Here is a 26,915-nt window from a genome sequence, read left to right as displayed (position 1 = left end):
GCGCCAAGCTGTTGGGTGCGGTTCTGAAGGGGAGGGCAGAGATTATGGCGTAAGGACCCGAAGTGAGTGAATGAGGCAGCTGGTCACGTGAGGGGCCTCGGTCAGAGGACCCGGCAGAGTCAAGGTTGAGACAGCCCTGAGGGGAAAGCAGGCGGGTCCAGGGGGTTGGCTCCGCCCCCAGAGCGCCGAGGAGTAAGGGATGAGGCGGTGATCGCCATAGCCAGACGCAGTCTTGGCCGCTGCTCTATCGCCCCTGCCTAGCTGCCCAGCTGCCCACGAGTATGGACTTGAATTGTCCTGTCAGGAATCAAAATTAAAAGCGGGATTTTCATACGCCCTTCCTGACCCAGGTCAGAAAACTGTTGCCCTTTGGAGAAAGAGTTCGAAATGATTCCTCACTTCTGAGGAAGAGCAGAACTCTCTTCCCCCAAAGACTGAAATCAGAGCCGATTTTTTTATGAGGCAACGTCCAGGAAATGGTGCAAGAGCTGGGTGAGGAAATCCAAGGGGGGATTTCGGCCCTGAGTGAGTCCGTTCCAGCTCCAAGATGGAGAGAGCCTTTTGTCTCTGTGTCTCCCATCATACCTGCCCTGCCTCCTCCAAAGGGTGATTGTGAGGATCAGGTGATACATTTTATCAGAGTTGCTTTTAAGACTAAAATGTTGTGTGTTTGTTATTTCCTTGAACTTCACCAATAGCACCAGAGGTCTTCCAACAAAAGGATGTTAACATCTGGATTACCTACCATATATTTCATCAAATTTAAGATGTTGTCAGTTATAAAATAGGGGCTTCCCAGGTGGTTCAGAGGTAAAGACTGCCTACCAAGTAGGAGACACTGGTTTGATCGCTGGGTCAGGAAGATCCCCTGGAGAAGGAAATGGCAACCCACTTGAGTACTCTTGCCTGGGAAATCTCCCGGACAGAGGAGCCTGGTGGGCTACAGTCCATGGGGTCATGATGAGTCAGATACAACTTAGCAACTAAACAAGTTATAAAATGCACCATTTTAAAGTGTAACTCTAAGGGGGAAAAGCTGCTAAATCCACTGACATCTGTTGTAAGATGTATCCTGATTTCAGAAATATATATGTGTATAAGTGAAGTTGCTCAGTCGTGTCCGACTCTTTGCGATCCCATGGACTGTAGTCTACCATGCTTCTCTGTCCATGGGATTTTCCAGGCAAGAGTACTGGAGTGGGTTGCCATTTCCTTCTCCAATATATGTGTATACATATATTTTTAAGTATGACTACCACAGGAATGGTGTGAAGCAGTGGAACAAACATCACACATTGCTCTCTAGGTCCTGTCCCCCATTGTTAACTAAGTGTATAACTTTGGGCAAGATGATCATGCTTCCTAGACTTGTTTCCTTATCTGTTTGAAGAAAGAACTAGAAGAACTCTTAGGTTTCTTTCAGCTGTAATATTTTATGTTTGCTAAGAAAAGAAAGAAAGTGAAGTCTCTCGTTCGTGTCTGACTCTTTGCGATCCCATGGACTGTAGTCTACCAGGCTTCTCTGTCCATGGGGTTTTCCAGGCAAGAGTAGTGGAGTGGGTTGCCATTTACTTCACCAGGGCATCTTCCTGACCCAGGGATCGAACCCAGGTGTCCTGCATTGCAGGCAGATGTTTTACCTTCTGAGCCACCAGGGAAGCCCAACTGTCTCTCAAATCTCTTTCTTCCTTCTCCTTGTGGCTCCATTTCTGGCCTTCATCATTTAATTTGAATGACCCCAAGGGCCCACTGACCTCACTTCCTCTAGTCTTGACCCCCACCATTCATTTATACCTTGAGATCATCATACAGAACGTTGAGGACCCAAACACAATTGCATATGGTTGTCACATTCAAATTCAGAGAAACGATGTGCAGGTAGAGTTGTGTTATTTGCTGGCTATAGAAGACAGTGTAAACTTCATAGACAGGAAAGACTGACTTAAGTTCAAAAAAGATAAGAGAAAAGCTAGCGCTTTAAATTCTTAACTCTTAAAAAGTCTTCAGTGCGAAATAGGTTTCTAGCAAGATGGATCCACTCCTCTCACAGTTTTGGTTTTATGCCTTTGGAAAAAGGAGGAGGGAAAGCTCGGAAATTAACTGAATGAAAATAAGCATTGTTTCCATTGGAGGAGACAGGCTACATAGAGTACCACATCCCTCAAGGTCGTGTGAAAGATCTATAACTTATTTTGGATACAAAACTCCAGGGAATAATGCCTGGCGACCAACTTCTTGCCAACTGAAGATGAACAAAATTTTTCCATCTCTAATTTCTATGTCTGCTTCTTACCGACATGGTCCTGTCTCACCCTCCACAAGTGAGATGATGTAATAGCTAATTTGGCCAAGGATTGAGGAGCACAAATAAAACACAGTTCAGACAGTTATTGTTCAAACAGCAATGTTTAGTTGTACAACACATAAAGTCTAGCAACATTTACACAACCAGTTTGAGTGTCTGTTGGCTTACTTTCAATTGGGAAAATTAACCGTAATGTCACCAAAAGATTGGCTGGTAACATTTAAGAAATGGGTCGTTCTTGCATCCCCTAGGCTTGGGCCTCTTGCTCCATCAGGACTTGGTTGTAGATGAATGGCCCACAAGTCACCAGCCTTTGAGCAAGTTGTGTCCAGGTGGAAGTGGTCGGGCAGTGGGCAAGGGGTAGTCCATAAAGACACGGTGCAGGGGTGGGCAGTGGCAGCCAACATTCGCAAACATTCATGCATCTGATGGGAGGGCTTTGCCCTCCACTGGGGATTTTCCACTAGCCTACAGTGACCAACTGTGGCCAGGCTAATTCATTACTCACATTAATGGAGTGGGGGAGGGGTGGGGTGTAGGATAGCCAGGGTAGGTGGGAAGAGATTCCCTCTTATTGCTAAGTGGACAGAAGGGTGTTTTTTTCTTCCTAGAGTTCAACATCTCGTGAGCTTCTAGAATTTGGTGTGTGTGTTTAGTTCTTATTTAAAATCTAAGGATAAGGAAGTCAACTCCAGGAATGTCTCTTCAGGAAAACCACCATTCCTAAATGGCTGTTATATGGGGTAGGGAGGGTGTGGGGCTACACTCTGGGTCAGTCACCAGTGGTGATTTTTTTTAAAAAGTGATCCTAGCCCTTGCTCCCCCACATCTGGAGTGACCCATCCTTACAAATAAGCTTTAAGCAATGGAGACACCCTTGTCCCACGTTGGGGCTCACACAGCTGACATCAACAAATCCGACAAGCAGAAAAGTTGCTTTCTTGACCCTTTAAGGAAGTCAAGAGCGCTCATGCAGATGAATGGACAGGGAGCAACACCATATCCCTTGGAGATGGTTACAAGTAGCTGATATGGGTTTGCAAGGGTAGAAGAAGCTCTTGGTGAGTTCTTTCACCCTATGGATGGGATAGGATCGGCTGACACAGACGATAGAGGGGGGCAGTGCTGGTGGGAACTCCATTCCACTGGGAGGAGAGGGGTGGTGTGGATAATGGAAGCAGCAACTGTCCTAAAGAGGCAGCTGGCCCCCCCATCTGCTGAGGGCTGAGAGGCTGTGGTGGTGGGCCCGAAACACAGCGCTAAAGAGCACGTGGCCCTGCAGCAAGAAGAGCTGAGCGGGATGGAGGGAGGAGCGGCACTCGGAATGGCCTTCATTCTGCAGTGGGGCAGGGGGTGGCCGGCACGGGTGGAAGGACAGTGCCCAGGAGGCCTTCTCCCTGCAGGGGGTTGAGAACGGTTGAGGGTGTGGAGACCGGCAGCTGGCAGCAGACATACAGAACAGCTTCTCCAGGGAGGCTGAGACCATGGTTGAGGAGCCCCAGGCATCATTCTCCTATTCTCTTCCTCAGCCTCGCCAGGGCCCCCCAACTCCCACCCCAGACCTCCCCTGTGAGGCCAAGGTGTCTAGTCCCACGTCTTCATATAAGCCAGGGGTCCCTCTTCTGTTGAAATTTAGCAACCTCTGGACTCTAACCCTGTGCTGTTCTGCTCTGACTCGTGCCTAACCTGGGATAACTGTGTGGGTGAGAGAAGATGGGGATTGGAATGGTAATGAGCTTCCAGGAAAGATTGGAGACCATGAGTTGGGGGCCACTAGCAATCTGATCACCCACCTCTTTCTCCTGGTCTGCTGAATCTTGGTCTTAAGTCTATATGTTTTCCTAGCACCTGAGTGATAAGGGCCTATAAATGCTGGGATTTGTAGAGGACTAGTAAAACACCTCGGGTTGGACCAGGAGATGAAACAGGAGGTTGTAAGAGGTTACTGTAAACTGTATCAATTTTTCCCCTTGACTGAGGCTAAATTGTTTCCCCAGCTTGAAATTTCAGCCACCTTACAGACTAAAGGAGAAAGAGTAACTTGTGTGTCAAACAACATGGAAAATATATGCATTAATAAATACAGGTCTGAAGGGGAAGGCAAGAAAAGGCTACATGTAGGCTTGTGAGTGTCACTGGGCATATCTACAGGGGTGAGGAAGTGCAGAAAGCTGAGAAAGACAGACAAAAATGCAAGTAGCTTCAACACGAGAAAGAGAATAGAAGAGAAGGAAAGGGAGGTCAAGTATATACAAGGAGGAGAAAGAGAAGCCAGCTTTAAGGAGGAAGAATCCTGATGGACAGGAGGGAGATGAGGTTCAAAACTGTCTCTGAAGCCAAACGACCAAGAAAGACAAACACTGTATATTGTTCTTGATACTTCTTTAGACTCAGTTCTGCTAGGACCTGACACCTAAAACAAAGGTTGTCTCACTTGACCAGCACATGTGTTTCTTTAACCAGACACTGGGAACCACATAACTCGCTGTGTCCCGTCCTTTGCAAGGCTGCCCACAAGCTCAGGGCCGTTTTCATCGCTCAACTGCAGAAACTGTTTCCCATGCTTCTCTACAGATCTGATTTCCCTTGTAATCCCCTTTTGTACTGTCCTGTGATTTTACTGGGGATGTTAAGTGGCCTAAAGTCACTTTGGGAAGAAACCTGGACATAAATCCTAAATATAGAAGTGCAGCTCAAGTGGATTAGGCTAAAAGGAAATGAAAGGAAATGAAAGAAGTCAGAGCGGGCAGGACAAAGGAAGGAGGGAAAGGGAAGAAAGAGAGAAGAGGGGAGCAGAGGAGAGTGAGGCGGGGGGCTGGGGGTGGGACATGTGGAAAGCAGCAGTCTGCGACAGAGACAGGTGGTAGCTTCTGGACAGTGAATGCCACACAGACCGAAGGGTGGAGCTCTCCTCCACTTGTAGGCACTAATTCTGCAGGAGCCCAGCACTGGCCGACTTCTCTGCTCTCCCCTGATCTTTCTTTTCCCAAAAAGTCCTAGCCTCACCACAGACCACCCCGAGCTTACAGGGAGGGTTAAGTCCTCAACTCCCCCCACCCCACCATCCCAGGTCAAGCTCCACAGACCGTCTTTGGAGAATCTCTGCAGTCCCTGCTCACAGGTGGGTTCAGAGATAAGAAAGCATTACCTGAGGCTCACCTGCTCCCATCATTTTTAAATGAAGCCTCCCCCAGACCTCTTGAGTGAGGCACACGGCCTTGTTCTGGGACACAAGGAAAGGAGACAGATAATGGACAGCCATGGAGGAACCAAGCTTACTAGGAACTTTCCAGGGAGGCAGTATAAATACCTCAGCCCTGCACAGGTGCACACACATACACACACATGCGCGCACACACACATACACACTATCTCTCGTACACACACAACACACACACACACTGTAGACAAGATGCTCCACAATTACCAGACAGGCCTGTGGGACAGAGTAGAAAGGAAGACGGTGGTGGGTGGTGGTCTGAGGATGTGTGTGTGTGGGGAAGTGGGTATGTGTGATGATACAGAGAAAGGGTCGTCATGGGTTACTGTCGTGGCTTTCCTCTGTGTCCACGCTCACCGGGGGGAGGCCTCCATTGTCATTAAGACGCTTGGCCCTGTAGGTCTCGTAGTGGATGTTGTGTGTTACTTCCTTGAGGTCCTGGAGGTGGGTCCTGAAGGGCAAGAGAAAGAGGGATGTGATTAGGGCCAGGATGAGGGAGAGAGGACCCACGTCTGAGGTCAACACATCACTTCCAGGGTCTGGACCCAGTGACTGGGACCAGAGAGCCAATGACACCTCTTGAGCCCCTTGTCCTTCAAGATGGGAGCTGGGACTGTGGCAGAAGCTCTGTCAGAGGGATGTGGGGACCGAGGAAGTGGATCTGAACAAGTGGCCTCTGGACCCCAAATAATTAAACCTGCCATCGGATGGGAGGGGTGCATCTTACCTGATGACAAAGTCTCGAAGCAGGGCAAACTCACAGTGGTTGAGGTTTTCCACTGTGAACAAACAGACAACAAAAACAGGTGGTCACTTCACTGACGCAGATACCAGCAGGTGAATTTCTGTTCAGGTCATGGACTGAGCCATGGGCCGGGCATTTGTCACCTTCCAGAGGTGTGCTCATCCTGGCACTCGACTGCACTGGATTTTACTCATTGAACAAGGATTCATGAAGCAGCAACAAGGGCACAAAACTATTCTAGACTCTATGGAATAATAGCTCATAGGTAGTATTATATTCCCCATTTTATAGGAAAAGAAACTAATACACACGGAGTCTAAGAAACTTGCCCAAGGCCGAAGACACAATTTCCATGTTTAAGGAGCTTATAATCTGATTGGAAGACAGTAAACACACAGAGAGAATAATCGAGCCATCTTAAAAAGGTCATGATGGCTTGATAAATCTAATTCAACATAGATCAAGTGCCTACTATTTGCAAATCACTTGACAAAGGCGATGGAAGCCGAAGAGAATTAAGTCATGAGCCCTCTTCCTCATAATCTATGGGTAGGACAGATATTCTTATAATTTCATTCAATGCAATTGATGAGAAAATGCTATTTTAAAAAAATCCCAACAAAAGATAGAAAAATAAGAGACAACATGATATAATGGGATAAACTTGATTTTGAACTCAAAATATCCAGGTCTAAAATCCAGGTTTCACCACTAATAAGTCATGTGATCTTTGGCAGGACACTTAACCTGAGACCCAAGTGCCTCAGCGAGGATGATCTGAGAACAGGGCTTCCATCCCTACCCTGCCCCCTTCAGAGGGTATCATGATGAATTCATCACCGAAGTGATTCTCTGAGAGCTCTCAGAATCACTGTGACCTTCTCAAGGTCACATCATTCTTAATAAAATAAAAATGGCAACATCTGAACAACCCTTCAGCAGCTTTTCAGATCATGCCTCCTTTCATGTGAAAACCTTTCTCTGGTTTTTCTGATCCTTATTAATCTCTCCATGTTCTGAACTCCTTTGACCCTCGAGCTAGTGCCTCCCGGTCAGGTGCTAAATCCATCTTTTATTGCTTCCTGCTCAGGAGTCTCAGCTTCTCAATTAGACTGTAAGCCCCTTACGGCAGGGTCTGGCTGGCTCTGGCTGGCATTCATTTTATATCTTGCATCCTAGGACTGTGCCTTGACCTACAGATGCTTAATTAATAACCATAATTGACTGGCAACCAGTTCTTCAAGAAGATGCATTGAATTACCTTCAATGATGCCCCAGGGAGTCTTTCTGCCGAGGACCCGCTTGCCATTCACTTGGTACTCCTTGTCACTTCCCACCACAGCAAAAGGCATGCTCTCCTGCTGACAGAGGAGACACACGCACATGTCATCCTTCTACTCTTTGCGCCTCCAAGGGTCGGACGGCATACGGTCCTGGGCCTCTAACCTTGAACTGCACATTTCTGAAGCTCATTCAGTGATCCCACTGATGGCAGAGGCCAGGCTCTTGTCTCTTAAAAAGAGCACTGGACTGGGAGTCTGAAGTCCCAGGGTCCCAGACCTGATTGCTCCCCTGCCTGGCTGGTTAACTTCAGTAAATCAGCTTTCCCACAACTGGAGAATGCTTTGTACTCTTTAGCAGGGTTTGTACTTTTAACAGGGTTTGGTTTGATTTGGAACAACTCTGTGAGCTAGTCAAGAAAGACAGACCTCTTAGACAACACCCACCCAATGGACAGCCAAAGTAATAAGTTTTACATGGTCTCCCGCACTGGCAGAGGCCCATACCTGCTGCCCTGCCAGAGTTCAAAGGCCACTTTCTGATGTACCCAGGCTCCTCTGCTCCAGCAGGTGTCTGTTCCCAAGTTGATCTGCCTGGTGTGTACTGTTATTGCATTTGGATAAATTAACTACTATATAAGCTGAGGACAGACATATCAGTGTGGAGATCTGGTTCTCTGAAAATGGAATGTTTCAGAAAGACTTGATAAAGGTGAGTTCCTTTTGCATTAAGAATGGATTTGGCAGGACTTCCCTGGTGGTCCAATGGTTAAGAATCTGCCTTCCAATGCAAGGGACGTGAGTTTGATCCCTGGTCAGGGAACTCAGATCCCACATGCCACAAGGCCCAAGCTCCTCAGCTAGAGAGTCTGCATGCTGCAAATTACAGAACCCATGTGCTCTGGCCCCAACTAAAGAGAAGCCAGCAAGCTACAATGAAAAGCCTGCATGCCACAACTGAGACTAGAAGTAGTAAAAAATGTATTATTATTTTTTTAAAAAAGCACTGAATTAAAAAAAAGAGTAGGCTTATCTCCAAAGAAGAGGCCTTGTCTCTATATAAAAAGAATGTTTAATGAACATGATGTGTTTTTGATAATTTAATAATTCAGTAAAACATCTATTTTAAAACATTTAAGATTTGTATCTTCATTTTTAAAATGATTTCTTCAACTGATTTTTTTCAATGAACTACCTGTCTCAACTACATCAGGTGAGGGGCTTCTCCTAGGTTACCACACTTGATGGAGAAGGAGACTCAAGGCCAAAGCAAGGGATTTGTCCCAGGTTACAGCGATTAGTGGGAAAGCTCAGACTAGAACCCAGGATTCTGATGAGAAATCACAGAACGGTGGAAGTTCAGAATTGAGAGGGATCTCGGAAATCATAAATGTCAAGGGTTTCCCAGCCAGGTTTCATGAAGCCTTAAGATTCCCAGGAAACACTTCAGGGGCTGCTCAGGAGTTAGGGTTGAAAAGACCCTGATGCTGGGAAAGATTGAAGGCAGGAGGAGAAGGGGGCAGCAGAGGATGAGACGGTTGGATGGCATCATCGACTCAATGCATGAATTTGAGCAAATTCTTCCGGGAGATGGTGAAGGACAGGGAAGTCTGGCGTGCTGCGGTCCACGGGATCGCAAAGAGTTGGACACACCTGAGCGGCTGAACAACAACATCCTGGACTCTGCCTGACACTTAGCTTTTTTAAAGGGTCCTTCTAGGGGAGCAAAAGAGCCGATAAGCCACTCATCTAGCCTGATCTCTGAATTTTAAGGAAGGAGAAACTGAGGAGGAGCTCTGCCTGAAGCTTTTTCTGCCTGTATCCTTCCATCACCCCATACTTTGGTTTTGGTTGTCCTGGTGGGGGAACCAGAGGCTTTTGTTAGCTCTGGGAATGGACAGGAGAATTTGGCTTTACAGTCACAGTCAGGGCCCCCAGTCCTCATCCTCTCCCATTGTCTGGGTCAGGCAAGGTGGGGCAGGGAGTGTGGAAAGGGGAAAGCAGGAGGAAAAACAGAAGTGGGACATGATACATATCCCAGGGGGACCAATGTGGGCATCTATGTGATGAACAGACTTCTAGGCACCTACCCGGATTTTGTCATTCTCTGTCTTGTCCTCCAAATCCTCATCAAATTCCTTCTGGGGGTAGAATTCAATGCCATTCACTTCAAGCTCCTTTCGAACCTAGAGGTGGGGAGGAGAAGCATGGTGGCCAAGTGTCAGGACAGAGAGAGGGCTGTGTGTGCATGTGCATGCTTGTGCAAATGTGTGCATACTGAAGCCGGAGGGGTAAATGGCAGTCATCTTTGAACTCTGAGGCGCTGGGCAGCAGGAGGATCCTGAATGAATGGGAGCCCCAGCCCCACAGTTACCACTGCCCACCCCAGCCTGCCACAAGGAAGAATCCGGGGGTGCGGTCTATTCCTCTCAGGGTGTAAGATCAGGATCCAGACAAGCAGGACCACTGAGAACAGATGCCATGTGGGCAGTGCTCATGCCATACTTGTTTCTCTCCTCTTGGCAGGGAGGAGAGGTCCAGCTCGCCACCCCCAGCCTCTCCCTGTTTGTCCTCTTTCAAAGCTCAGCTTAAGTCTCCTCCTCCAGGAAGTCACCCAGTGCTTTTCCGTAATCTCCTTGATGAAGTTTCTCAAAGGCAGCAACCGTCTTTATACTTCTCCGGCATTTCCCCAACCCAGTCCCCTGTGTGTCCAGCACAGGACAGAGCTTATGGAAAATAACGATAAAGACCAGTGGGTGGTTGATTAATTAGTCTCGTCCTTCAAGCAACCTAACAGTGCGAAGTGGTTTCTCACGTTGGAGGTGATTTATGCATTTAGTGGTATTTGCAGATATTTGGAGGGCGAGAAGGCTGGAGCCGCGCTAACTTCTCTTCTCCACCAGCCTTGCCTCTCTAACAGTTGAGAAGGAGCCAGGTGGGAAGTGGGGTAGGAGGTGGATATAGTAATAAAGGATAGAAGAGGGCTTGGACCAGACGGGAGAGGCAAGCATGGGGACAGGAAAAGGAGGAGGGGCCTTCTCACCCTTTGCTTGAATTCAGACTTCTCCTCCAGGGTCATGGTGTCAGCCTTAGCAATGACGGGGATGATGTTCACAACTTTGCTGAGGTGTTTCATGAACTCCAGGTCAAGAGGTCGCAAGCTGGGGCCCAAAGGAGGTGGGGTGTCAGAGCCACCATGCCCTCCCCCACTCAGCCACTGCCACCACTCCAGGGGCACCCTTGGGACAGGAGGACTGGGCTGGGAATTGGCTGAGGTAGCCACCATCACCTGTCTACAGAACAGAACTCAACTCTCTACCCACATGTGGCCCACCAACTCCCTTTCTCTCTCCCTGGGCTCTGGGGCATATCCTGGCTTTCTTTAAGCCCCACTCAAACCACTCCTTCATGACACCTTTTCTGACCTGAGATCTCTTTCTCCTGGGAACAGCCATGGACTGTTGTCCCCACCCATGCGTCCTTGTGTCATGGTCATATGTGTGTCTATTCTGCCTACTGGACAGCACTTTTGGACAGGCCTCCCCCCGGTCCCCTACAGTAGTCCTGCAGGGGTCCAGCTGGGGCCTGACCCCTCCCCTACCCGAGGGCCTCTGGACTCTGGGGCCCCAATCTGGCTGTAGTTTGAAGTCCACCAGACTCATTTAAGTCAGGTTGCCTGCTGGCCTGCTCTGACCTTGGGTCCAGGCTCTAGGGAGGGATAAACGCTAACTTCCCTGCCGAGTTCCTGAGCTGCACCGTTGAAAACCTGCTGAACGTCTGGCTCCTCCAAAACCTGGGGCCTGCCGCGCTGTGCCATCGTCTCAAGAATGAAATTCTTGCCTAGCCGCTGGGCTCAGTGACAGTTAGGAGACCTCCCCAGCAGGAAGGTGGCCTGCTTGTCTATTTGGATGGCTCCATTCTCCAGTGGCACTCCCTATCGTTCAGCCTTGCCTGATACTCACAACCAGAGTTCCCGGCATGCCCGATGGTTGTCAGCCTTCATCGCTGGACACCTGGCTCCTCTTGCTGGGCTGGCTACCCTCCAAATGCCTACAGCTGGGTCACCCCTCCCTACCTCCACCTGAACACCAGCCCCAATCCAGTAGCCTGGGCCCTTCCCATCTCATCCTTCTTGCTGCCCCTGACCCCAGGCCTCTGCATAGCAGGTATCTATTGAACAAACGAGGAGCCCTTTGTCCACAGCAACCAACTTCTGTCTGCTGGCACAGTGATGCTATGGTGCTAACACACCGATGGACAGCATAAGGGCTGATGGTGAGCTTCTCTCTCCTGTCAAGGATCTCTGAGGGACTCCCAGGGCCATGACTATGTGGGGGCCCACCTGACCTCCCCAGCTGAGTCTAGATATCACTCATTCACTATAGGTTGGGACCAAATGATGCAAAGGAGGCAGGCTGGGGGACAGGGGCAGGCCTGGCACATACGAGTGTCCGGTCGGGGAGATGAAGTAGAGGCAGCAGTGGACACGAGTGTCAGGGATGCGTTTCTTCCTGGCGATGTTCACCTCCTCCTTCAGGAACTTCTCGTACTGCTCGTTGATGTACTTCTCAATGGGCTCCCAGCTGGAGGAGGGGGAAGAAAGCAGATGGAGGTCTCAGAAGGACACGACCCGGGAGCTCCTCTCACCAGGGTCAGGAGGCAGGCTCTCACCTCCATCTCACTCCCTGCCTCCTGAGGGCTCTCGGTGACCTGTTGACTATTCTCCCTTGGCCCCCATGGGTGGCTTTCCCTGTTAGCAAGGGCAGAACTCCTCTGGGGTCCGAGCCCCCTGATTGACCTATGGGAACCTGCAGAAACCCACCCTACTCCTGACAGCAGTGCACTTTCCCCACATCCATCACTTACTAGCTGGGCCACTCTGGGGAAGTCTCTGCTCTTCTCTGAAGCTCTTTTCTCATAAGTGAAAAGAGAGTAACAACAGGTGCCTGGAGGGAGTCATGTAAGAATTAGAACAGAGGTATAATACTGAACGGGGCTTCCCTGGTGGCTCAGTGGTAGAGTCCACCTGCAATGCAAGAGATGCAGGTTCGATCCCTGGGTCAGGAAGATCCCCTGGAGAAGGAAATGGCCACCCGTTCTAGTATTCTTGCCTGGGAAACCCCATGGACAGAGGAATTTGATGGGCTATTGCAAGTCCAAGGGGTTGCAAAGAGTCGGACTCGACTGAGGACTAAACAACAACATTGGTCTGAACAGAGAAATGGCGCAGAGAAAGCTCTCAACCCTGGCACTATAATAATCCACAGGGTAAGCACAAGCATATAATCATCCCAGCGCAATAATTCATCCTTATCATGCTGTTGCTGTGATAGTCACCTTTCCTTCTCTAGGAGTGTGTGGACAGCCAGAGAAGAAGTGACCAGCCACTTTCTGAGATCAACACAGCCAATTCCAAGGTATGTTGTTGAGAGGCCCTGTCTGTCTGGGGCAGCCCAGGCTCCCTCACAGAGGCATAGCTGTCTTCACCCCTGTCTGGGAGCAAACTTCTGCCCAGAACCTTCTGTAAAGCAAGGAGTGTCACTTGCCATCTGGTTTTACACGGATTAAGTCATTAGCCACCGTAGTCACTGACCTACAATATATCCTGGAAGGAATTCGGGACAAAGAACAAATAAGGCTCTCTGTGCTTTGGGGAAACAGGCCCTTCAATAGTTGTATTTCAGGAAAAAAATTTTGGACCCAAATTCTTACACCTTCCCCGACTTAGAAAAGCACTAAAATCATTAACAGAGATCTCTGTTCCTCTTGACTGGCAGTAGCCTTCTGCTGAGATGTATGCCTGGCTGCACGTATCCCCAGTCAAAAAGCACACGCATACTGGCCTCCGCCCACCTTCTCAGAGCAGGTCCTCCACGCCTTCTGGGCGGCTGACTCAGACTACAGTCCTCAGTGTGTGCGTGCGTGCTCAGTTGCTAAGTTGTGCCGACTCTTTGTGACTCCAGGGACTGCAGCCCGCCAGGCTCCTCTGTCCATGGGGTTCTCCAGGCAAGAATACTGGAGTGGGCTGCCATTTTCTTCTCTAGGGGATCTTCCCGACCCAAGGAATGAACCTGCATCTCTTGTGTCTCCTGCATTGGCAGGCAGATTGTTTACCACTGAGCCACCTGGGGAGCCCTCAGTAAGAGAGTGAATAAGACCCAACTCAGAACTCTTACACTGTGCTTCTTCTTTTTTTTTTGGCCATACCATGAGGCAGGCACTGTGCATTCTGTTCAAGGCCGACACTTCCATCCTCACCCGGGCAGTGTACTTCCCCACTTTTGGCTGGACGCTGGATCCCCAGAGGCTCTCTCCTCATGGAAACTGCTCTCCCCCATGTTTTCCTCCCACCCTCTCTTTGTCTAGGTGGCCAACACCTGGCTCTCAGGCCAAGCTCTCTGCCACAACCTCCAGGTCCGCCTGGGTTTGCACCCCAGCTCCCCCTGCTCCATTGCTCCAGCTCCTGACCCACTCCCATCTCCAGGCAATGCCTCGGCTGACATTCCCTCTGCTCTGTCCCCCTCTATCCTCACACCTGGGCCCCATTTGGTCCTCTCTGCTTGCTTCCTAACAACCCCCTCCCCTCTTCAGCAAGTCTTGCCACTTAAGCCCTCAGCATGGAGGGCACAGATGGTTCTCAGTTTGAGTGAATCTGCTCCACATTCAGTGTCTGCCTTGCAGTCTTTAGGATGGAGGTCTCACACACAGGCAGACATACCAGTTTTCATTGTTGATCTGGTCTCCAAAGCCCGGGGTGTCAATGACAGTCAGCTTCATCTTGACACCACCTTCCTCGATCACTGGGGAGTGAACAGAGAAGGCACCCGGGGGTCACTCCTCCAGCTGACGCCAGGTGTCCCACTGCCTACCAGCTGGGGGAGACCTGGGCTCCTTACTTCTACAGGACCGATGACTGGAAAAATCAAGTTCAGGGTCCTCAACACTTCAACACCTTTGTTCATGCTGTTCCCTGCACCCGGAATGCCTTCTTTACCCCTCTGTCTGTCTAAATCTACCCAGTCTTGGGACTTCTCTGGTGGGCCAGTGGCTAAGACTCCATGCTCCCAATGCAGGGAGGCCCAGGTTCAACTCTTGGTCAGGGAACTAGGATTGCAGACGTGAACTCTTTGCACGCTGTGAAGAATTCTCGTGCCTCACTAAAGATCCCTCGTGCTGTAACTAAGACCTGGTGAAGCCAAATAAAAAATAGTAAGTATTTTTTTTTAATGAAAAGAAAAAAATCCACCAGGCTTTATCATCCCACTCAAGTCCTCCATCATTTCTAATTCCCACACCCCCTTTTCTGACTTACAGTCAAAAGAGTTGGCTCCGTCTTGCTCAAGGGCTTAATTCTATTCTGTCTTCAGGCTGTCTGTCATTTGTCTCACCCCCCAGAGGCCCCATTCTTCCCCCTTTCTGGCAGAGGCCCTTGGAAAAACGCCCGTCATGGTCCCTGCTGGGTCCTTACCGTGCCCAATAGCTTTGATCTCCACTGTCTTGGGAATCTTCTCCTCCCGGTTCCAGCTGGAGGCCTTGCGGCTCACTTGGGACTTGAAGAGGGTGTTGACCAATGTTGACTTGCCCAGTCCACTCTGACCTGCAGCAAGACAGGGAGAGGATGAGAAGGCAGGGAGACCCCAGGCCCAGCTCCCAAGCCTAGCATCTCTCCCTTGAGCTTACAGAATTCTAGAGCTGTGATCCAAGTCCTTCACTGACCACTCACTGGAGAGGCTAGAGGCTGAGCAGGGAGAGTGAGTGGATGGGAATGCTTTCCCACTTGCTGGTGAAGGACCTGGGGAAACGTCAGTCGAGTTGCACATTCTCTCCTTCCAGAGCCCTGGGAGCGCTGGGAAAGGGGCAACCTCTGCACTTGCATACTGGTTTTCCATTTCATTTTTGCTTGACCTAAGTTTTTAGTCTTTAATCACACTTAAAGATGGAATTGCTTTGCATACTGACACTGCGCTTCTGAAGAAGATTTCATTCCAAGGAAGAGCTCCATAACTAAAAGATAGGTGAAAACCACTGGTCTGAGCAGAGTGTTTCTCAAACATGCACAAGAATCAGAGGATAATAAAGAAAGCTAAGTGAAGAATTGATGCTTTTGAATTGTGCTTCTGGGGAAGACTCTTGAGAGTCTCTTGGACTGCAAGGAGATCAAACCAAACAAACCCAAAGGAAATCAACCTTGAATATTTACTGGAAGGACTGATGCTGAAGCTGAAACTCCAATACTTTGGCCACCTGATGCAAAGAGCCGACTCATTGGAAAAGACCCCGATGCTGGGAAAGAAGGCAAAAAAGAAGGGAGTGGTAGAGGATGAGATGGTTAGATAGCATAACTGACTCAATGGACATGAATTTGAGCAAACTCTGGGAGACAGTGAAGGACAGGGGAACCTGGTGTGCTGCAGTCCATGGGGTTGCGAAGAGTAAGACATGGCTTAGCAACTGAATAACAACAAAGATGCTACATGGGAAGTGGTAAGAGATGAGTGGAGAAGTACTACCAGACCACGCTAGGAATTCAAACCCTTAAACTTATGAAAGATTATTAAGTAGGATGGGTGATGATGAGTTTTGCAGGGTAGAAAAATTATTCAGTCACTGGGAGACAGTGGATTGAAGAAGACGGAGAACCAGGAGAAAAAGAAGCAATGTCATCATGCATGCTGTCTAGTTTAGCCAATGTTTTTTAGAGCAAGATGTTTCAGATGATTTACACTCTGGCCCAGATGTATGAGCAGCTCTGAGTCAGGTAGACGTGGTAACCCAGGGTAGTAGCAGGGTGCTGGCAGTGGAGAGGGAGAGGGTAGACAGACTGGAAGAGATATTTGTGAGGTAAAATTGACAGTATTTAATGACCGACTGGATTGGGGGATAAAGCAGGAGGAAGAAGGATGATTCCCAGATCCCAGTTTCAGCAACTGAGAAAATATGTCACTGTGATCAAAGGCAAAGGTCCCTCCCTGCTCTTATATTCTGTGGTCCAGTGACCCTACTTAGTGACCAATGTCCTGAAAATTCTCTTCAAGCTTGAAAGCACTACCAAAGATCAGAAAGAAGACCACCCTTCCTCTGATCCCCCCCAACTCTTGAAGGTGGGGAAGAACAAGGGTGGTGCTCCCAGGCCTTGAGCACAGCTACAAGGCTGTCTGTACAGAGAGGGGGTGCCGGGGCCAGGTTGACCATCATCCATTCACATCTCCCACCCTCAGATCAGCCAGCCGTGTGGGAAGAAAGGAGTCAGGCCTTTGTGATCAGCACGCTGAGATCTTTCCTCTGAGAAAGAGCTCATCCTAAAGAAGCCAGGGCTGAGGCCATCCTAAAGAAAGAAGTGGGATTCTAAAGGGTGCTGCCTGCCACCAGGGTCTCCAGGGAGCCCACGGCTTCCATACCGACCACCATGATGTTGAAGTCGAAACCGGTCTTCATGGTCTTCTTGCGCATCTGCTCAATGATGGTGTCGATGCCGATGTAGCCCAGCAGGTTGGGATTGATGCCGATGGGCTTCATGGGCACTGCCGGCTTAGGCCTGGGCTCGGGCACCAGCTCTGACATGGCTGCGTCCGTCCTGGTCTCCGGGAGCCCTGCAAAGCCAAGGTGGGAGGGGCAGGCTGAGGTCACATGGACACCACAGTATTAGTCTCTGGATACACAATCATACAGAATTAGGCCTGGACGGGACCGTGGATGTCCTCCAGTACAGGTCTCCCATCTCATAGATGTGGAGTGGGAGGCAGTGGTAAGGGCTTGCCTGAGAACATAGAACAAGTCAGATGGAAAATCTGGACCAGTACCCAGACCCTCCCGTTGCTGGGGTACTTTCAAATGCACCTCGCTGCTCCAAAGCACCACATCTGTGTCTCTAACCCAGGGGTTTCTTCGCCTTGGCACTATTGACATGCTAGGTCAGATAATTAGAGCAGGGAGCTGTCCTGGGCATTGTAGTCCATTTAGTAACATTCTTGGCCTCTACTAAATGCCTGTGAGTGCTTAGTCACTCAGTCGTGTCTGACTTTTTGCGACCCTTTGGACTGTAGCCCACCAGGCTCTTCTGTCCATGGGATTTTTCAGGCAAGAATACTGGACTGGGTTGTCATTTCCTTATGCCAGTAGTAGCTCCCAATTTAATGATCAAAAGCATTTTCAGACCGTGCCAGATGTTGGCTGGCACTACCAACAGTTGACAGCCACTGACCTAAGAGATGTCTGGGGTTATTCCAACCTGAGTCCTGCCTCACCCAAATAAAGGGCAAAGCAAAGACCTTTTAGGATTCTGGACCTAATGTCTATTGACTGCCTGTTCCTGCCCTAGTTGCTTTGTCTTTTAGAAACCCACGGGTCTGGGACTTCCCTGGTGGTCCAGTGGTTAAGAATCTGCCTTGCAATGCAGAGTGTGCGGGTTCAATACCTGGTAGGGGAACTAAGATCCCACCTGCTGAGGAACAATTAAGCCCGTGCACGGCAAACAGCCCGTGAGCTACAATGACAGATCCAGCGTGCCACAACTAAGACCTGATGCAACCAAACAATCTTCTTAAAGAAAGAAGCAAAAAAAAAAAAAAGAAAGAAAGAAGCACATGGGGCTATCTCAACTCAGCAGAGTGAGCATCAATCGTGTCTCCCAGTCTGTGTCCCCTCTATTCCATGAGCACTGGTGCAAAGTAGGGGTCTCTGTGCCCTGAGGCTCCCCAGACAGCCTCCACGCCTTATTTTTTAAGTCATTTATTGCTTTCAAATTTTTTGTTTGGCTGCACTGCACAGCATTCAGGACCTTAGTTCCCTGACCAGGCATCAAACCCATGCCACCTGCAGTGGATGTATGGAGTCTTAACCACAGGACCACTAGGGAAGTCCTCTCCAAGCCTTAGATTTAAATCTGAGGAGGAGTAAGTCTCCCCTGCTGACCAATGAGGAGAGGATGAGGCCCAAGTAGGGGCAGTCATGGGCCTAAGATGACATGACACGCTGTGTTCTTGGCGTGGTGGGTAACAGGAGAAAGGAGAGCCTGAGGTCACAGCCCTTCCCCAGTGGAGAAAGGCAAACACCCTTCTGGGTCTGGCGCATCATGGGCATGTTCATACACATGAGAAATCTGTGTTCCCCCATCAGGGCACTGTCCCTCCAAGGTGGGTTTCGGGACATGGCATCTCCACTTCCCTCCCGATAAGACCGGTGTGTGTGGTGACGTGGGAAGGGCCTGCCTCTGTGACTTGCCTTCTCTGTGGCCTCAGGTGAACCGCCTGCCCCCATGCACCTGCTTCCTCTTCTGTAAACTTCTCAGGATAGTGACGAAGGCTGTGGGGAGCCCCGCATGTGAGATGCACCCCCACTCTGCCTCATTGCTGCAAACCCTCTTGGTCCTGCCCCTTCTCAGTTCCCAGCCAGGAGGGGGAATGAAGTGGTACATGAGAAAGCACTTGTTAAAGGGAGGTGCCCGAGATGCTAATCACCCAGTGCAGTCACTGGACTCCATGCTCTCTGGAGGCCCCCTTCCGGCCTGGCCATTCTAGAATCCTATGGCTCCTGGTTACCACCCTGCAGGGTCTCTGGCTCACAGGGAGAAGTGATGGAGCAGCAGATGGGAAAGAGAGAGAGGGCACAGGAGCACCTCCCTCCCCCACCCTCAAAGCCAGCCAGGAGTCTGTTCTTGTTCTCCCACCACCTGGTCCTCTCCCTGGTCCTGGCATGACTCTCCACCGGAAACCGTTCTTTCCTTGTCATCCGCGGGCACAGCCAAATCTGACGGAGTCTCGGGACCTCCCCAGGGCCTGGCGTGGTTCCCTCCTGCTTCCCAGGAAGTTGTTGCCAGCCAGGCGGCTTCAGAAGGCACCCAGATTGGCTCGGGCCTGAAGCAGCTGACTATCAGCAGCCTGGCCTGCGCCTCCACTCTGCACGTGGTTCCCGGGCCCGACTCAGCACACCTGCACTGGGGCCAATGCCCTGGTTTCCCTATCCAGCTGCTTGCCAGGCCGGTCCTCTCCATCCCCCGGGTCCGTCCACGGCCAGCCCACTGGGTCGCCACAGCCACTGTTGTGAGATGGAGCCATCTGTGTGCACGTGTGTGTTTTGGAGGGGCAGGGTCTTACTCTACAGACCTGGAAAATGAGTCTGGTATTTATTTATGGGAGTTTTTATAAGGATTTTTATAAAGTCTGCATCCTCACCCTGGCCTTCTCAGCCCCGGCCTATCAACCGCAGCAGCCTCAAAGACCACTCCCCAGCACAACTTGGTTTCGAGAAGAGGCCAGCTGACCAGATTCCCCGGCAACTTCTAGGGGCTCCAACAGACCGGGAGCAGAGTCCACTTTTATTCCTCCATCGAGCACCTGTCAGCACCCACAGAGCTCCTGCTGGCAAGATGCCCCTCCCAACCACATGGCCACTACATGCCAGTCACGTGCTAACGACAACCACCCATCAGCCACAAGTATTGCAAACCTGCGGCCGGTCACGGTGTCACAGCCTTTGCTGGAAGACCCTTTGTCCACTCCAGCCCCTGTCGACCTTCCTTCACTATACAGGAAAGCCTCCGCCTTCCCATCTCACGTGGATGCCTCCCTTCTGTGCTGCCTCAGCCCCCTGAGTACCTCTGTACTCATTACATTCATTCACTCACTCACTCCATCCCATCCGGGCCATTCTATAGGCCCTCCAGTGAGAGCTGACTCCAGCCAAACCCTAGACTAAACGCCAAGGACACTGCTAGACCCCAGACAAGGTCCTTGCCTCATACTGTCTGCTGAGGAGACCTCCAGAGCACAGGGCGTAGGCAGCTCCAAAGTTAAATTCTGTAGCTCCCTCCTCTGCCCCTGCAGCCCCTCCAGGTCAGGCCATGCCAGCTCCAGACGGGCAGCTGGCCCATCCTTGACTCCTAGGCGGATGGCCTCCGGGAGCCTCAGTCTTCTCCTCAGGAAGACAGGGACAGTCCCGACCTCGCTGGGTTGCTTTGATGCTTACACAAAAGTGTGGGCATAAACCTGGCACTGGACATATGCCAGTTGCCACCCTTTTTCAGGGCAGGAGCCATGTCTTATGGATTTCTGTGCCCCAATGTACCCAGTATAACAAGGCACTCAGCAATGCATGAATGAACGCAAGCCTCACTCAGGAATGAATGAACGGATGCAAGCCTCACTGCAAGGCTGATGTTACTCAGAGCCATCACCTTTCTCCTCCTCCGGATGCTCCTCCCCTGGTGGAGCAGCTGACCCCCCACCCAGCAAATGGCTCTTGGGTGGGCCCCAGGCTCGGAGACAGACTCTGTTATGAGACCTCCCCACACAACAGGGATTGGAGGAGGAGCTCCCCAGGGGTGGGGAAGAGCTCCGGATGGGCTCACAGCGGGATGTAACTCAAATATGCCATCCTGCCTCTGTGGTTCCTGGGGCTCCCTCTGAGCGCCCAGCTTTCTCGGGGCCTGGCCTGCAGCACCTCTTGCTGGGAGCCACCTGCCCCAACCGTGCCCCTGGGAGAGACCCTGTCCATCCCCAGCTCAGCTTTGGCTTAGTCCCCACAGAAACGGCTACCCCCCGCCCCGCCCCCACCTCCCTGCCAAGCAAGAGCCCTGGTGCTTTCTTTTACAGGGAAATGAACGGGCTTTGTCTTTGTCCGGCCCAGGGACCCCACCCCTCTGCTGGGAAGGTGGCCGCAAAGGGAGGGGACCTTTCCAGAATAGCAGAATAGCACCTGCCTTCCTGGCTTCGCGAGGATCCAGGGGGTGGGGAGGCTCTTCCTTCCGGATCCGGAGATCATTCCCAACCCCCAGACCCCAGCAGTCTTTAAGACTCCACCCCCACCCGCAGAGGCAATTTCAGTCCACCCCAACTCCAGCCCCTGGCTCTCAGCGGAGAAATCACAAAAGATATCTTAGTACTTTCCCATTCACAGAAGCAAAGGGCCCTGAGATATATACCCCTTCCTCCATCCCAGTCCTCTGGAGGCCAACGAGTTCCCTTGGAGACCACCAGCTGGTGCCTGTCTCAGCGTGCGCCCGCCCGCCCCTGTGTGTGGGGGAAGGGGTCTATGTGTCAGCGCACAGGTCTCTGAGCCCGGCTGTAGGTGGTACCGATACCTGTGCGTGGTGTGCATGTGTGTGCACGTCTCAGTGTGCTCCAGCGCGCATCGCGGTGCCCGCTTGCGTGTTCGGGAGTCTCCGTGTCTCTCCACCTTCCCGTCTGTGCATTTCTCCGGGCTTGGACATCTTGGGGAGTGTGCCACCGTGCACATATGTCACCGTGCGTGGGCTCCTCCGCGCATCAACCCTTCCCCGGTAGCATCTCCAGCTGGGCTGGTAGGGGCCGCAGCCTCCGCCTCCCGGCGCACGCCGATGGCCCGGCCGGCCTCCTTACCTTTGGACATGAATCCTCCTTTGTCTCGGTTTCCTCCGGGAAGATGCTCAAGGGCGCGGGGCTGCAAGGCTGAGCGGGACGCGGGCTCCTCCTGGGCCGAGCAGCCCCTGCAGCCGGGCCTCGCCCTTCGGCGCTCTCCGCCCACCCGCCCGGCCCGCGGCCCGGCCGCGCCGCCCCAGCGCCCCGCGCCGCCGCGCCCGCCCGAGACTTCGACTCCGTGGCTCGGCGCCGCGCTGCCCCTGCCCGCGCGCACCGATGCCGCCGCCGCCGCCGCTGCCGCCGCTGCCACCCGCACCACGTGACCCGCGCGCCGCCCGCCCCGCCGAGGGCCCCTCCCCCTCCCACGGCGTCGGCGCCCGCACCGGCTCTCCGCCCGCCCGCCCGCACGCGGGAGCGCGGGCACCCAGCGCCGGCTGAGCGGGGGCGCTGGGCCTCGCAGGCTCGAGATGCCGGGCTGGGGGCGGCGCCCCGATCCCATCCCTCCGCCCGGATCCAGCTCCCGGCCTCTAACTCTCTTAAGGCTGGGGTGGGGCGGGGGCGTGGGGGACCGGTGACAGCTGCGGGATGCGGTGCGCGAGCGTGAGTCACGCGGTGTTTGGGATGTTGGGCTGATTCCGTGGGGTTCTGCCCAGGCGTGGGTGCCGGTAGAACCCTGCCTGATTCAGGAGCCCCGGTTCCAGGCCTGGCTCTGGGATGACCAGCCCTATGACCTTGAACTGGTCAGGAACTTTCTTTCCTGGGCCTCAATTTACGGGTCAGAAAAAAAAAATCTTTCTTGCATTTAATCCACATGAATGGATAGCATATTGCTAGGCCAGGTGGACACAGGAATAAGGACCATGGTTTCTACCCTCAAAGAGCTCTGGGTCTGGTGGGGTAAGACAGAAAGCTGGACTGTCCTAACACAGGGAGTAGGGTGTGCACAGGGAAACTGTGGGTGCAGGGAGGTGGGCACCCTGAGAAGAGGGGTTTTGTAGGATTTCTTGGAGAGGGTGCGGGCCAAGATGGAAAGGCAAATGTAGGTGGGCGGGAAGAAGGGAAATCGTTCCATGGAGAGAGGAGGGCTGTGGTGAGGAGACCAGAAGTGAGAGCTGCCTGGTGCTGCGGACAACAGAGCTCCTGCGTGCAAGGAAGCAAGGAAAATTCCAGACGGATACAGAGCTAAGAGGCTGGAGAAGTCCACAGCCTTGGGAGTCGAGCTAAGGAGCTGGACTTTAAAAGAAGATAATGGTGAGTCACCAACAGCTGTTAAACAGAAAGTGCTCCCATGAGATGAGTCCCTCATCTCATGCTAGTTGAAGGGGGAGAGTGGCCTTGCAGGGGCAGAGATGGAGAGAAAGGGACACAGAGCCTAGGACTGAGGAGGTTGGGTCACAGAGTTGGAATCAGACTGACTGGGATGAAGGAAAAGAAAGAGGAGGATGCCTGGGTCTCTAGTGGGGTGGGACCTGCAGCTATGGGAGTGATATCGGGGAAGGCAGAAGTCAGGAGGAAAAGGGCTGCCTCTGGACCTGCCTGGGAGCTGTCTGGGCGGAGGGGTCCGGCAGGCCGCTGGCGGTCCACACCTGCATTTTGGAAGAGAGGGCTGGGCTGAAGATGGAGAGAGAGCTGGGGTCCTGGAGGAGGGAAGACAAGAGCCTGAGTGGGCTCCCGCAGACTGAGTGTGCAGAGTGCAGTGGGAAGGGGGCTGACAACCTCGAACCCCAGGTAAGCCACAGGACCAGATGCTTTCTGAGCATCTGCCAGACCCAGAATCTCTGAGCCTTTGAAAGGTTGGGAATGAGACTGCCAGAAGAATTCCAATTGCTGGGTCCCTGTTACCTTGCATGAATGCATGCTAAGTCGCTTCAGTCTGTCTCTTTGAGACATCTATGGACTATAGCCCACCAGGCTCCTCTGCCCATGGGATTCTCCAGGCTCCCCTGCCCATGGAGTGGGTTGCCATGCCCTTCTCCAGGGGATCTTCCCATCCCAGGGATCAAACCCGAGTCTCTTACTATACATCTCCTGCACTGAAGGCGGGTTCTCTACCACTACTGCCACTTTAGACGTGTCAGCTATGTGATTTAGGCAAGTCACAGCCTCCAAAGACCAAATGAACTTCTGGCCCTTGTGTTGACCTGTTTATAGTTCGTGTCCGACTTCTGACATACAAATCTCCAAGTCACCCTTTAGGACTACAGTGCTGGGGCTAGGGAACCAAGGAAGAATTCCAGGTAAGACACCTTTTAAGCAACAGCTATCAGGGCTTCCCCCCAGTGGCTAAGACTCCAAGCTCCCAATTCAAGGGTTCTGGGTTTGGTCCCTTGTCAAGGAACTAGATCCCACATGCTGCAACTAAGAGTTAAAATCTTCCCTCCCAGGACTTCCCTGGTGGTCCAGTGGTTCAGAATCCACCTTCCAATGCAGGGAACACGGGTTGGATCCCTGGTCAGGGAACTAAGATCCCACATGTTGCATGTACTGCAACTAGAAAAATTCCACATGCCATAATGAAGATCGAAGATCCTGCATGCTGCAACTGAGACCCAGTACAGCCAAATAAATAAACTTTTTAATGTTAAAAAAAAAAAAAAAGGAAAAAGCAACAGCTATCTTCCTGAAAGGCTGAATGGGAATGATTCAGAAGGTCTCGCTAATAGTGTGAGATCATTATTCACATCTGGAGGAGCCTGGCAGTGTTGGCTGTTAGACAAATCACCACTTACTGAAGTGCTGGTCTACATTTTCATGTAGGTGGGTTGCTTTTCAAGCTGGACTCACCTATAGCTCACCTGATTATTTCAGGTCTTCAGGGAACAGAGAAATAGTCATGGAAGATGGCAAAGGACAAACTCAGCATAATTGCTCTCCCACAAATTACCTCTGCAAGCCTTCCTTCTGATGGCTTCCCTCAGCTTCAACTCTGACTGGCAGTTTGGGACCCAGCTCACGCTGCCTCTCTTGTGTTCTGCCCCTCAGTCCCATCCCCTTCCCCCAGCTCATTCAACTCTGACCTTAAAATCTTCCCTCCCAGGACTTCCCTGGTGGTCCAGTGGTTCAGAATCCACCTTCCTATGCAGGGGACGCGGGTTGGCTCCCTGGTCAGGGAAGTAAGATCCCACATGTTGCATGTGCCACAAGTAAGACCCCGCACAGCCAGATAAATAAACCAAATGCATAGATATTAAAGTAAATGGCATTCTCACCTTAAAAAAAAACCTTCCCTCCCTTTCCAGATCTAGCCACGCATAATCTATCTCCAGGCTCTTACACCCCTGCCCGCCCACCCTCAGCGGTCCAGTGCCTCGCCAGCCCAGCTCTTTGCATTTACCTTTGGTTTCTCTGGCCCGGTCCAGCTCTGTGGCCCAGTCCGTAGCAGCATCTGCTGCAGGGTGGCCCAGGGCTGCGTCTGTGCTTTGGCTCAGCATTGATGGCTGGGTGGCAACATCTGAGGTCGTCAGGTTAATGACACTGTCCAGTGTGCTCTCATCAGCAGCCGGGTCTGGGGTGACTGGCACAGCTGGACCCATGGCTATGACCAACCTGCTTGTGTCCAGAGCTGGAGAATTCGTAGTCACGCCCAGCTTGGCTGTGTTCACCAGCATGACTGTGTCCGGCCTGGCTGTGCCCAGCTTGACTGGATCTGGGGCTGCCCGTTCCATGACTGCACCCGCTGTGGTGAATTCTGGTTTGGCTCTGCCCTCTGTAGCTATGGCTTTGCCCACCTTGTCCGGGTCTGGGGTTACTGAGTCCATGCCCCTGCCAGGCTTGCTTGTGCCTACTATAGCCACGTCCACGGCAGAGCCCAGATTGGTATCCAGATCAAGGGACTCAATGCCTGTGTCCAGTCTGGATGGATTTGGTGTAGCCAAGTTGACAGTCAAGCCGGGTTTGTTGGTAGTCCTTGTGGATAAACGGCTGGCTGTGCGTGGCCTCATATCCAGAGCAGCCAAGTCCATGGCCATCGCGGGCCCCGTGGTAGGGGAGGCCCTTTGGAGATGCAGCCGTGGTCTCGGGATACCCCTGGACCGGGGCTTGCCTCTTCCTGGAGAAGCTCTGGCAGGCACGTGTGCAGTCACTGGGACGGGGTGCCTTGGACCCACTGAGCCCGGCCCCGCAGGACCTGGTGGACTTGGAGCCAAGCGGGACTGGAACGGTAGGGTCAGGTACGAGCTCACCAGGGGCTTCTCAGCTGTGGGCATCCTGCTGGATTTGGCCAGACCTGGGTTCCCTGGGCCCTCGGAGTGGACCCTGTCCCCTGGCACTAGGGTCACCGATGACAAGCCAACTGTGGGCAGCCTCCCTCCTCCGTGGGTGGCCGCCTCCCTGCCTGGGCTGGACAGCTCTTCCCAGTGAGAAGGCAGGGGGCCCAGGGGCCGTGCTTGGCTGTGCGGATGGACTGTTAAGGAGATGGAACTGAACTTCCTGGATGCCAGGCTCTTGCCAGTTTCTTGGGAGGACACACTCCAGGCCCTCGCTCCAAGGCCTGGCCGGCTGGAAGCCTGTGGGATGTGGCTTGGGGAGAAAGCATCCAGATGGAAGGTCTTCCTGAGAACAGGGATGAGAGGCGACACCCCACCAGGGAGCTTTGAGGGGCAGGTCGGGCGGCCCAGCGGGTGGCTGCGGGAAGAGTTTCTGGGGCCGGGGGCCCCATGTGGCTGCATCTCAAAGTCGTGGTCCATCCAGATCATCCACCTTCCCCTGATCAACAGAGTAAAGAGACCAAGCAGGGGTGAGGCAATGGAGCCTGGAGGTGCCGGCCCTCCCCAACCTGACGAGCCACTAGCCCTCCTCTGAAGGGGCCTTGTTTGGAGGGGGCGGTCAGGTCCTCAGTGGGCTACACGCATCCCTTCCTAGCTCCCACCACTGCATGCCTGCACACGTCACACACACACACACACCTACCTGGACGCCAGGTGAAGGTGGCACCCAATAAGCAGGCTGCCTGGCATGATGGATGAAACCTCTCTCTTTACCTGGGCCCCTGTCTCTGTGGACAACTCCGTGGAGTTCACATATATATGTCTGA

The 26,915-nt window shown here is 52.2% G+C and overlaps 1 protein-coding gene across 4 annotated transcripts; it reads right to left on the bottom strand.

Annotated features, from left to right (window-relative positions):
- Positions 1 to 2,387: 2,387 nt before the first annotated feature.
- Positions 2,388 to 26,579, bottom strand: SEPTIN3 (septin 3). Of its 4 annotated transcripts, none has more exons than XM_086403085.1 (11): positions 21,905 to 22,193; positions 16,949 to 17,140; positions 15,019 to 15,147; positions 14,269 to 14,350; positions 11,996 to 12,133; positions 10,594 to 10,711; positions 9,641 to 9,736; positions 7,532 to 7,628; positions 6,253 to 6,304; positions 5,883 to 5,976; positions 2,388 to 3,702 (listed from the first exon to the last, which is right to left on the bottom strand). In XM_086403085.1, the coding sequence occupies exons 1-11, from the start codon at positions 21,912 to 21,914 to the stop codon at positions 3,637 to 3,639; spliced, it is 1,074 nt and encodes a 357-aa protein (XP_086259211.1). In that variant the 5' UTR covers positions 21,915 to 22,193; the 3' UTR covers positions 2,388 to 3,636. The 4 variants fall into 4 exon arrangements, with proteins under 4 accessions (XP_086259211.1, XP_086259210.1, XP_086259212.1 ...); XM_086403084.1 differs by having other exon boundaries at positions 7,532 to 7,631; positions 21,905 to 22,192; XM_086403086.1 differs by lacking the exon at positions 21,905 to 22,193 and adding an exon at positions 19,219 to 19,382 and having other exon boundaries at positions 7,532 to 7,631.
- Positions 26,580 to 26,915: the final 336 nt, after the last annotated feature.

Source organism: Bos grunniens, chromosome 5, assembly GCF_055505025.1.
Source record: "Bos grunniens cultivar Pamir isolate PY7600 chromosome 5, Bosgru_T2T1.0, whole genome shotgun sequence".
In the NCBI taxonomy this organism is placed as follows: Eukaryota; Metazoa; Chordata; class Mammalia; order Artiodactyla; family Bovidae; genus Bos; species Bos grunniens.
Note: the sequence above shows the minus strand (reverse complement) of the source record. Positions and strands in the feature narration are given on the sequence as shown.